This window comes from Schistocerca gregaria, chromosome 5, assembly GCF_023897955.1.
Source record: "Schistocerca gregaria isolate iqSchGreg1 chromosome 5, iqSchGreg1.2, whole genome shotgun sequence".
Taxonomy (NCBI): domain Eukaryota; kingdom Metazoa; phylum Arthropoda; class Insecta; order Orthoptera; family Acrididae; genus Schistocerca; species Schistocerca gregaria.
The window spans coordinates 636,814,393-636,826,784 of NC_064924.1; the positions used below are offsets into that span (position 1 = coordinate 636,814,393).

General features: G+C 40.3%; 1 protein-coding gene across 7 annotated transcripts in view; it reads right to left on the reverse strand.

Annotated features, from left to right (window-relative positions):
- Positions 1-12,392, reverse strand: part of LOC126271985 (peroxisomal multifunctional enzyme type 2-like) — a 155,141-nt gene that overhangs the window by 62,849 nt on the left and 79,900 nt on the right. For all 7 annotated transcript variants that reach the window (XM_049974457.1, XM_049974451.1, XM_049974454.1 and 4 more), the window contains one exon: positions 3,803-3,933. In XM_049974457.1, coding sequence (XP_049830414.1) covers positions 3,803-3,933 — 131 coding nt within the window. The remainder of the gene's footprint in view (positions 1-3,802; positions 3,934-12,392) is intronic.

A 12,392-nucleotide genomic window follows, 5' to 3' on the forward strand; every position in this document is an offset into this window, starting at 1 on the left:
TTCTGATTTTCGGTGAGTGGTCTCCTTTAATCCAAATATATTTACACTGGACAATAAACTTGATTCTCACTTGTAAAGAACAAACATCTAGTGAAAACTGTCTACATTAATTAAGAAAATTGCTCCTGTAATAAACATGAAAAATATAATTTTTCCAAGTTTCTTTCATATTATCTTACTCCATCTGTAACCATAATTAAATATCATAATGTCCTGACACCTACACTATATTAATATAAAAAAACAGCCTTATAGATATCATCTGATATTACTTGCAGAATGCCGTTTTCATTATCACTACTGGCAATTCTAACCCATCATTTGAACTACACTTGTTCAGATAATTCTCTTTCGGATAACTGGTCATTTGCAAAAACATACCGGTACTGTATCAGGTACCACGAAACATAAAAAACTGTGAATTAAACACATAACTGTACATACATATTTTGTGACACACATCTTACAAGTAACACAGAGAAATGACTACGTAGCCTAGTTTTCTAGCCAGCATAATTACTACTTTTTAGAGACATGATGAATTTTGTAAGTCTCTTAAGGTGTGTATTTTTTTAAACAAATGTTAAATGTTCTATTCTCCTTGAACTTTCGTTCCTTTTCCACAATTCTCCTTGGTTTTGTTTACTTATTGGTCTTTGTACAGATTGAGTAATATGAGTGACAATCTACAACACTGTCTCACTCCATTCTCAGCGACTGCCTCCTTTTCATGTTCTTTACCTCACAGAACTGCAGAATGGTTTCTGTATTAGTAGCTTTTGCACCTTATATTTCACCCCCGAGAACGTCAGAATTTCAAAGAGTGTATTCCAGTCAGCATTTTTTAAAAGCTTTCTTTTCTTCTTCTTCCTTTTTTTGCATTCAAGGTTAGGCACCTCATTCTAGTTTTACCTATGTCCCTTGACTGCTACAGCAAGGACAGATGCAGATTTCTCTCTGCATTCATTTATTTTTGTGGTTGATGTTCCCATAGTGTTTTACTATGTTCAATCTTTTCTTTAATTTTACAAATATCTAGTTCATTCCTAATATTTTCATTTCTTATATAATCTTCCCTGGTAACACCTCTTACTTTTCTAAGAAATCTCATTTCTGCTGCTTTTAGTTCACATTTATCACATTTTTTTGGGGATCCATAACTCACTTCTACATAGCAATACAGGTCTAGCTATAGTATTATAAAATTTTAATTTTGGTTTCTTCCGTATTTTGTTCTGGAATGTTTTGTTTATTATTCCACATATTTAAAAACAAAGAAGATGTAACTTACCAAACTTGTTTTTAGATATATTTTTCCCTTGTGGAATGTTACCCTCTATTATATTCATATTATTCCACATATTGATTGATATTTGTTAATCTTATTTTCTACATCATTGTCCATGTTACAGCTGATGTCACATCCTAAAAAATTAAAGTTGAACACGTGCTCAAGTGCTGTATTTGCAATTATTATTTTTGAGCCATGATTTTGGTTTTCTCTGTTGATATTTGAAGGTTACATTCTCTTCCCGCTAACTGATGTAATTTACAGACTGCTTTCTCTAGCTCATCATCACTTTCTTCCAAAATGGTAACATCATCTGCACACACAAGAATATGAATGTACTCATTTCTATTAATCAGTAACCTGGATTAATTTCATGGCTCCAGTTTTTTGTCAAATCATTTTTATATACATTAAATACGATTGGTGACGGGCTATACTCTTGTTTAAGCTCTTTATTGGTAGTGATTTCTTCAGTTTTTGTTTTTACCAACTTTTATTATTATTTGTGTCCATGTATAAGCTTGTTATAGCTTTAATAAGATGTCTAGTGTGATGTCCGGAATTAAAAAAAAAAAAAAAAAAAGGAGGGTGGTAATTTTTTGTTTTTGTTGTGTTGAAAGGAAAGAAAGAAAAAAGGGTGAATAAAGGTGAAGGGAAGTGGTTCTATTTTTACTGGAATGAACTTATTGATGGACATCACAAAAATTTATTTTACCTATATTTTTTTTTTTACTCATCGAAGAAGACAACACAACACATATAAAAGAAATCATCACACTAATATTATCCACAGAATGATCGTTTCACAAGACACTTTCTAGCTCGACTGACTCTTAAGACTGAACAAGACTCGACTGACTCTACTCTCTCTCTGGACCACAGCCTCTTCACGTCCCTCTGGACCAGAGATTTTAACTGTGATTAGCACGCCGATTATTTAATTAATCGTACAGCCGCTGGGCGCGCGCTTGGCGCGTCATTTAAATGGGGTTAAACGCACACCGCGAGAGGCGTGGGCTAGCGGTGTCTTACAGGTATCGCCACACTAGGACATCCAGCTTTAATCACTATATCCCACAGATTCTTTCTGTTCACAGTGTCAAAAGCTTGTTTGAAGTCAATAAAAGTGACATGTGTCTCTACACTGAATTCTCATAATTTCTCTCAAATTCTTTTTATGGTAAATATATTATCACTGTGTGAACAGCCTTTACTTTCTCTAAATCTACAAATGTTATCAATGTAGATTATTCTTTCTCCAACCTATCTTCTAACTCACAGCATCAACATTAACATACATCGCTACATCCTTCCAAGAAACCAAACTGATCTTCCCCCCAGCTTGACGTTACAACTGTTCATCTTTCCCTAGATATCTAATGTTAGTTTTTTACAACAGTGATTTATTAAATTAATGGTTCAGTAATACCTGTCAGTACCTAACTTCTTTAATACTGTACTTCTTCAAGTCTTGAGATTATTTCATCTGTCACATATATTGTACATACCAGGTGGAACAGTCCTGTCATGCTATGTTTTCCCAAACTTCACAGCAATTATGCGGAAACGTCATCTATCCTGTGTGCCATATTATCTTGCGTTATTGGAAGATATCGAATAGAGCATTTTTTTGCCAAGTTCTTCCCCTGCTGCCTTCACTATTTCATATGTCAAAGCTGACTATCCTCCTTCTCTTCAATTCCTTTCTCTTTTTTCAGATATCATACCCTAATATACTCTTTGAAACTATCAACAGTCTCTGGTTGCTTCAGGTATCAAGGCCCCACCTCCTTAATTTCTTATGTTGTTGGGCTTTATTGGTCAACGTTACTTTTTAATCAGTCAAAGTAAAGTGCATGAATGGAGGATAGAGTTTGCTCTGTCTGACCATCCTCATTTAGATTGTCTGTGGTTTTCCTAAATAATATCAGGCAAATGCCAAGAACGGTTCCTTCATCGAGATCATTATTGCCAACCACCTGAACTATCCTCATAAAGGCACACTTACATATTTTGTGCATATATATATATATATATATATATATATATATATATATATATATATATATATATATATATATATATATATTCAGTAATTTATTTTCATTTTATTATTATGAGAAATCCTTTATCATTGTGATATGGCCCCTGAGTGAATAAATAAATGTGCTCCTTGGTCTAAAGCCACTGCATGAGTTACTTCAGACCACTACTATCAACATTTTTTCAGCCAGGAACACTTATGCGGGAGTGACCTACCATGGTGAACTATCAAGGTCCTACTATAATATGCTTGAAACGCTCAGCTTTTATTTAATGCAAAAAAATATTAAATATCACATCTTAAAAGTGTAAATGCAAAAGACTCATAAGTTAAATAATGGATGAATTAATGGTAACTAACAGTTTCAACAGCCATGCCAATAAATATATCTAGTACATAAAATCACCTATGAAATACATATCAAAATACTCTTAAAGTTTTGTCACAAAATTAAGTTTTAAGCTGACCTGGATAGATTCAAGGCGCTCAGCTCCGGACATGTCTATAACTTCAGGCCACTTGTCACGCACCGTTTCCAAAATCACATCATCGGTGAGTTTTTGTCGAAGGATGACTCCCTTGCCTCTTACTAAGTGACCTATGAATGAAAATAATTTCAAAAAGCTTCTCTCAAAGAATCCTAAAAAAAGAATTTTTAGAATGATGATAATTGTTTTGGACTTCTTGGTTGATTAAAGCTGTGTGCCAGACTGGGACTCAAAGTACAAAACCTCAGCTTTCACAGGCAACACTATAATTCACTGAGCCATCCAGGAATGAATTGTGGCCCACCCTCACAGTTCCAAATCTGCCAGTACTATTCTCCTACATTTCAATATTCATTCTGAAAGATAACTGTTACTGGCAAGTCTTTGACAAGTTAAACATGCAACAAATTTAAACAAACACAATATCCCCTGGACATCTACAACTGTTTAAATACAAATACAAATTATCCACAGTAAGCAACTTCCTACGATGATTCACAATATAATATGGTAAAATACTTGGGAGTGCCAGCTTTGATACCAACCCTTGCTATCATTTTAAGCAGAAATTAAATGCGTGGCTGACAACAGACTTCTGGTAAAAAGTTATCCTCATTCCACTGGCAGCTTTTGATGAACAGGCAAAGGGGAATATATAGAGGATTGAGAGTTTCTCTTGCTGTTAACGGTTGGAAACTGTCACAAAGATGGACAAATCAGAAAGAACTGACAGCATGCAGATGCTTTGGGCACACTTTCTCTCATGGCAAATGGCTTTTTTGAAAGTTATTGAGATAATATTATCCCCTGATCTCCAGACACTACTCATAAGATTGAGGGAAAAGATAATTAACATGTTACAAACTGATGAGGAGGGTGTTAGAATTTAATGTTATGGGATAGCTGGAAAATCTAAAGAGAAAGATGGACACTTCAAATGAGACTTAGTAGGAACTACGGAATTAGAATGGAAAAAGGAATGAAATATATGGTCACGCAACTTTGTAGTAATTAATACTGTTAAATAATGGTGTAACATGTGTTTTTGTAAACAGAATGTGTTAATATGGGCAATATAATCAACAAACTATTCTTACTAGTTTTTATATTAAACCACTACTAGCCACCACAGGTGCTGACTCCATGGGGCCTGAGAGGGCCTGAGCCCCCTCAAAAATTCTTTGGGAAGTGTGGACCCCCCTCCCCCCTCCACCCAATATGTTTAGAAAAGTATTAGTTATTTATGCTTTGTAAAATCACAAAATTATGTTGGAATTTTTTATTTTCCTTGTTTTATGATAGTTACCTTTTAAAATACATTCACTAATGAGTTAAAACAAATAATTATTATGGTAGTAAGCAGGTTAACTGAAAATGAGTGGTGTGAATCATAATAGTGTTATGGTGCTGAGAGCACACTTAGAATTTGTCCTGGTGTGTGAACTTTTGGGTAAAGCCTGGCACTGGCTGGCCAGTGCTGCAGCCGTGGCAATATCAAAAGGACTGGAGCAGAAGCACCTGGAATCCTCTACCTCATGTCACCTTGACGCTTCAAAACATTATGATGCCTTGGGTATATAAAGTCCACCCTGCTGTCGCTGTTATTCAGTGTGGATAGTTTCATTCAGTGCATGCTGCATGTGTGTTCAGTGTTCTGACTTTAGCACCGAGTGGACTATTTTATAAGACTATATTTTATTTGTTTACTTTAGTCTCTTAGTGTACTGTGAATTAAGTTTGCAATGAATGAATTTGTTACCAAAAAGTCGCACTTGGAAGTTGATGATACTGGAAGTCAACCTCCAACAATTATTGTGTCATCAATTGCTTCATCGTCTTCAGACAAGAACTGTTCACAGCCGAAACCTGGACAATCCGGTAAGGGGAGATCATTTCAGAAGTCTTGGTTGATCAAATATACATGGCTAGAATATGAAGCATCTATTGAAAAAGATTTCTGCAAAACCTGCAAAGAGGCAGATGCTAAAAATCGATTACAATTTTCTTCAAAAAGAAGGCTTTTTAAACTGGAAAAACACTTTGGAAAAATTCCGTCTTCATGAAAATATGTTTATGCACAAAGAAGGTGTACTGAAGCTAAATTCTATCACTAACCGAAGTGTGGCCTCACAATTGAATAAACAGTTAGATAGTGATATAAAGAAAGGCTGCTTACTAATGTGCAATTTCTATGCCGACAAGGACTAGCAATTAAAGGGCCAAAAGACATAAACTCAATTTTTTTTCAATTGCTGGAACTCCGAAAGAGTGACATACCTGAGTTTAAGAATTGGTTAGGGTGTCCGGTGTATAAGTGGATGTCCCACGATATTCAAAACGAGATCATTGATCTACTGGGAAAGTCTGTGTTGAGAAAGGTATTGGCTTCAATCAAGAAGACTTAAAATTTTTCTATTATGGTTGACGAAACAAGTGATTCTTTGATTCACGAACAAGAGTCATTTTGTATTTGTACTGTCGATAATTTCTTAGTCGTCAACGAAGACTTTATTGGCTTATACGAGATCCCCAACACTGAATCACAAATTCTGTTTAGTATTTTAAAAGGCATTTTTGCATGTCTTGATTTGTCAATGGATAACTTAAGAGGACAGTGCTATGATGGTGCCTCGAATGTGAGAGGTAAGTTCAAAGGACTAAAAAAAGTTAGTTTTGGATATACAACCAAAAACACATTATGTGCACTGCACTGCTCACAGTTTAGACTTGGCAGTTGTAGACAGTCTCAGCCATCTTACGTCTATGAGAGATATTATGGCTTTAGCCAAGGACTTAATAAACACAGTAAGGGAATCCAACAAAAGGATGGGACTTTTCAGAAGCATATGCTGTGAGAGCGCCAACAACCAAACTGGTCTACAACCCCTTTGCCTGACTCGATGGACTATGTGAGCTTCTAGTATCTTGAGAATATTGAAGAACTTTGAAGAACTTCTAGAGTTTTTTGAAACATTTTCTGCAAAGGACAAAACAGAGTCACATTACAAATGTGCAGGCTACCTTGAGTCACTGTTACAATTCAAGTCTTATTTATTTTTACGTCTTTATTGTCATGCAATGAACCTAATAGAGTATGACAATGAAAATATCAATGCCCTCATCTAAGTGTTGCTGATCTGGAAAAAATATATGAGGGCTTGAGTTGTATACTGAATGGAAGGCGTGATAGTTTTGAACACTTATGGGAATTGTGTTTAAAAGAAAAACCTTCACAAGTTGATGATCCTTTGCTTCCTCGGAATTGAAGTATACCAAAGAAGTATGAAAATAACGAAGCCAGCTCACCGCACACTTTCAAAACCCCAAAGGGATACTACAAAGCTATTTACATTCAAGTTTGTGAAATGGTCCAATTTTCAAAGCCAAAAATATGTGTCAGGCTTGTTGAGTTTCCCAGGGTATCGAGTTATCGACTCTAAAATGTTTAAAAAACTTTACAACTCACTATTTTTCATCCAAAATTTAGAAAATTTCCTGGGGCAACACCCCCAATATGGGCCCCGCCAATCTTTTTTATAAGTTGGCACCCCTGCTACCAACCTATGTCAGCTACACATGCTCACACAGTAAGCTAATGAAGATGATTAAGAAACCAAGTAACTAATAAAACAGGAATGGTGGTGGTGGTAGTGAAAATCTAACAGTTTGGGAAAGTAGAACATTATAGCAGCACTGCCACCAGCTTGGCAGTGAAAACACTGCAGCCCTCGGGCAAGGAATGCTGTTCAATATGGTGGAGTGGATATGGTGTTATGGGCGCTCAACAGTGTAGTCTTTAGCGCTCAAACGGAAACAACAAAAGACAAGTGTCACTAAAATGCAGCAAGTGCAAAAATGGGACTAAAATTAAAGGTGAAAGGCTACATAAGCAGTTTGCACGTCAACAGTTGCAAAGTGGAAAGCAGCACGTAAAGAGGATAACTGCAAGAGAACGTAGGGGAAAAGGTTAAAATGAAACACATAGCACATGTTTGGAACTGGCCTATTACAAGAATAAAAATGAGTGGTAAGCCACTTGGCAACACACTAAAAATTCCAACCTAAAATTTTAGGCTGAAGCCCAGAAACATCACAGTACCTTAAAACTTTCCTGACACTCGCTTCGTCATCGGCTAAAATCGAGGGCAGATCCCCACTAATATTAACTTCCACCCAGACAGAACGATATAAATCACACTCAACTAAAATGTGGCGTACAGTGATTCGTACACCACAGGCATCACACAGCGGGGTTTCCTCTCGCCGTAGTAAGAAGGCATGCGCAAAAAGACAGTGCCCTATGCGAAGACGTGTAAGGGTCACTTCGTCACGCCTAGGTGACCGGCAGCAGGAAACCACGGCCAACCACAGCTTATTTTCCCTCACCGCCAGCCATTCCTCCTCCCACAATTGCATACACTTCCGCCGCAGCACAGAAACAACACCTTGCAAAGGAATAGAACATTGTGTCACCTCCGGTAATCTGCAGGCAGCCTTAGCAGCTCCATCAGCTTGTTCATTTCCCCATATGCCCACATGCCCTGGCACCCAGCAAAAGGACACTTGCTTGCCCTGTCGTTGGTGGATGTACTGTTGGTCGTAAATCAGCTGTTCCAACTTCTCCGCTCGGTACATGTTCTGCAATGACTGTACTGTGCTCAGTGAATCAGAGCAAATTAGGAAGTTTTTGCCCTGAGTACACCATATCTGCTCCAATGCCTTCAGGATCGCATGAAGTTCTGCGGAAAAAACAGTGTATTCCTGGGGAAGGCGAATCCTGATGACACGTTCGGGGAACACTACTGAGCAGCCAAGAAAATCCCCCTGTTGGGATCCATCCGTGTATACTACTGTAAAATCATGATGCCTATCTAAAATGTTAAAAAATAAAGATTTGAAAGTAAAATCTGATGTACTGTCTTTCTTAAAATTTGACAAATCTAAAATCAGTCTGGGCCTATGGAGGAGCCAAGGTGGATATCTGCTCCAACCTCGACGTGAAACATTAAAACCGGCCACACCCATCTCTAAAATGCAATCCTTTGCACGAATCCCATAGAGCCTTGTTGCTCATTGCTGGTTGCGAAAAAGCCTTTCCAGTGGAGGCCGAGCAACAGTGTGGTATGCAGGTGTGTATGGTGTGGATAATGTTCGATAGGCCTGGCGCACCATTAGTAGATGCCGCCGGAGGTGAAGTGGCGGTTCACCTGCCTCTGCACACAGGCTCGGTACGGGGCTCGTTCTGAACGCCCCAGTGGCCAATCGAATCCCCTCATAGTGCACCACATCCAACAGCTTCAAATAAGTGGGTCTTGCAGACCCATACACCGTGCATCCATAATCAAGCCAGGACCGCAAGAAAACTCTGTAAAACCAGAGCAGACAAGTCCTGTCTGCTCCCCATGTGAGGTGACTAAGACAATTTAAAATAGACAGCGCCTTAAGAGACCGTTTTTTCAGTTCCTTAATGTGTGGCAGCCACGTAAGCTTAGAATCAAAAGTGAGGCCCAGAAACCTCACCGTGTCTTTAAAATTCAGAACAGTGCCCCTCATCCTCAACTCAGGCAAGTCAAAAATGGAACGAGAACGGTTAAAAAGAACACACACCGACTTATCAATCGAAAACTTAAAACCACTCTTCTGTGCCCATTCATCCAAACGTCAGAGAGTGATTTGCAACTGACGAGTCATCGTTGCAAGGCATGAAGAAGAGCAAAATACAGAGAAATCGTCCACAAACAAGGAACACTGCACAGGACTTTTCACAACAGACGTAATACTATTAATAGCAATAGCAAAGACCGTCACTCTTAAAACGCTACCTTGAGGGACACCGTTCTCTTGTTCAAAATGACTAGACAGTATGTCTCTGACTCGGTACCAAAAATAACGTGGCAACAGGAAGGACCGAATAAAATTCGGAAGACATCCCCGAAAACCCCATTCATGGAGCTGCCTGATGATAAGATGCCTCCAAGTAGTGTCGTATGCCTTTTCAATGTCAAAAAATATTCCCAGCAGGTGATGATGGCGCAGGAAAGCCTGTTGTATGGCCGCCTCCAGGAGGGCCAGGTTATCAAAGGTGGAGCGATACCTCCTGAACCCACACTGAAAGCAACTAAGGAGTTGTCTGGATTCTAACATCCAGACAAGGCGGTGGTTGACCATCCGCTCCAAGGTCAATCCCACGCAGCTAGTGAGGGCAACACTATGGTAACTACCCGGGCAGGTGCTGTCTTTCCCAGGTTTTAAAAGAGGAATTAAAATTGCTTCACGCCACGAGTCAGGGAAGTGACTGGACATCCAAACTAGATTAAAATGTCGGAGGAGGGTTTCTTTATTTCCCCCTGTGAGGTACCACAGCATGCTATAGTGGATTCTATCCTGACCAGGGGATGTATCACGAGCCCCACACAATGCAGAATCCAGTTCCCACATGGAAAACGGGCAGTTGTACTCTTCTGTATCGGGTGACCGGAAGTCTAAACTGCTCCTCTCAGCAGCCACTCTGTGGAGCTTGAAACCTGGATTCTGACTGGCAGGTTGCAGTAATAGCTGCAAAATGAGCTGCCATAGACTGGGCAATATCTTTTTGGGTCGTTTGGAGAGTGCCATTCCACATTATAGCAGCCATAGGGCACCTCCCACCTCTCCCACAAATCATCCTGATGGTCTCCCATACAGTGGAACTTCGTGTAGAACGATTAATGGTGTTAAGGAACTGCTGCCATGACCTCTTCTTGCTCTCTCGTATAATCCGATGACACTTTGCCCTCGCCACCCAAAAAGCTGCTAGGTTCTCTACAGTTGGCCGGCATTTGAACCTACGCAGAGCTGCCCACCTAGCCCTGAATGCACAGCGGCATTCGTCGCTCCACAAAGGGACAGGCTGCCGCTTCGGTTGTCCCGTGGACTGTGGGATGGACACTTCACTGGCGTGGTGAATCACTTCAGTAATATGATCCACCCATTCCTGGACACTGACCCGATGTTCAAACTGGGCGAGTTGACTATACAGTGCCCAGTTGGCTCTACTGAGGACCCATTGAGGCGGTTTCCTTTCCAGTTCCACTGCATGTGGCAGGTGAATCCGGATGGGGAAGTGATCGCTGCCGTGTAAGTCATCAACCACTTCCCATGCAGCAGCATGGGCGATGGCTGGAGAGTAAAGCGATAGATCAATGGCAGAGAACGACCCAGTTGCAATGCAAAAATGCGTGCTTTGACCTGTATTTAGCAAATAGGCACTGGTAGACAGAAGAAGCCTCTCAATTGCTCTACCCCTGGGGCAAGTACTCACAGCCCCAAAGCATATTGTGTGCATTAAAATCACCACAGAGGATGAAGGGGTGGGGAAGCTGTGTAAGAAGATCACTGAGAGCCTCTTCGTCAAGCACATCATGTGGGGGCAGGTAAAGCGAACATACTGTTAGCATATGGTGCACATGTACTAATATTGCAACTGCCTGTAAATCCGTCGTGAGGGAGAGAGGCGAGGAGTGGTAGTCGGTGTTGACGAAGACACCTACTCCTCCTCGAGCTCTCTGTCCACTCAGGTTGTCCTTTTTGTGGAGGACATAACCACGTAGCTCAGGGGTGTATGTTTCACTGAAATTTGTCTCTTGCAGACATACACACATAGGTCAATCCTGAATCAATAGACGTAGTTCCTCCACATGTGTCCTGAACCCTTGCAGGTTCCATTGTAGTATGGGAGCCATCATGGTGGTTGTATTTTCTGCTTCTCTTTCCGCCGAGGTGGGGAGACTGCAGCGGGTGGAGGCTTAGTCTTGGGGCGAGATGATTGCCCCATATTCTCGGACTCCATCAGCTCTGGGGAAGAGTCTGATGAAGCGTCTAGGGGACCACATTAACATGAACGAGGGTTTACCAGCCGATTTAATCTGTTGGTGCTGCTTCACATGTGCTTTCCTTTGTTTAGACGGCTTTGCTGGAACCGGAGCTGGGGTGTTTATGACCATTCTGGGCTTTGGAACAGCCTCAGCAATCGGAGATGCCTGGGGCTCTTCAATGTTAGCTACTGTACCTTTCTCTGCTGTTCTAGGAGGGGCTACAGGCTCTGATACACTTGCTGCCTTGCAAGTGCACTGACATGTGCAGGTGTTCATGCCAACAGTAACAACCTCCGTCTGTGTAGATGCATCGACCTTTGGAGGCGACTTCTGAACAATGGAAGCAAAAGACGTAACGAATGTGGGGGGCTGCATGGCCTTAAAGATCTTTTTGGCTTCACTGTAGGGGATACGCTTAGTTGTTTTTATTTCTTGTATTTTACGTTCCTCTAGGAAGATTCCACAGTCCCTACTCCAAACAGGGTGGCTTTCAGAACAGTTTATACATCTGACAGGCGACGAACAGTCAATTCTGTCATGAGCAGCCTTACTACAGTTGCCACACATCGCTTCTCCTTTACACCCTAGAGTTGTATGCCCAAAATGCTGGCACTTAAAACAGCGCATTGGGTTTGGGACATACGACCGGATGTTTAGTCGAAGAAATCCTGCCTTGACGTGTTCTGGGAGTTTGAGGGTATTGAACGTAAGAATGA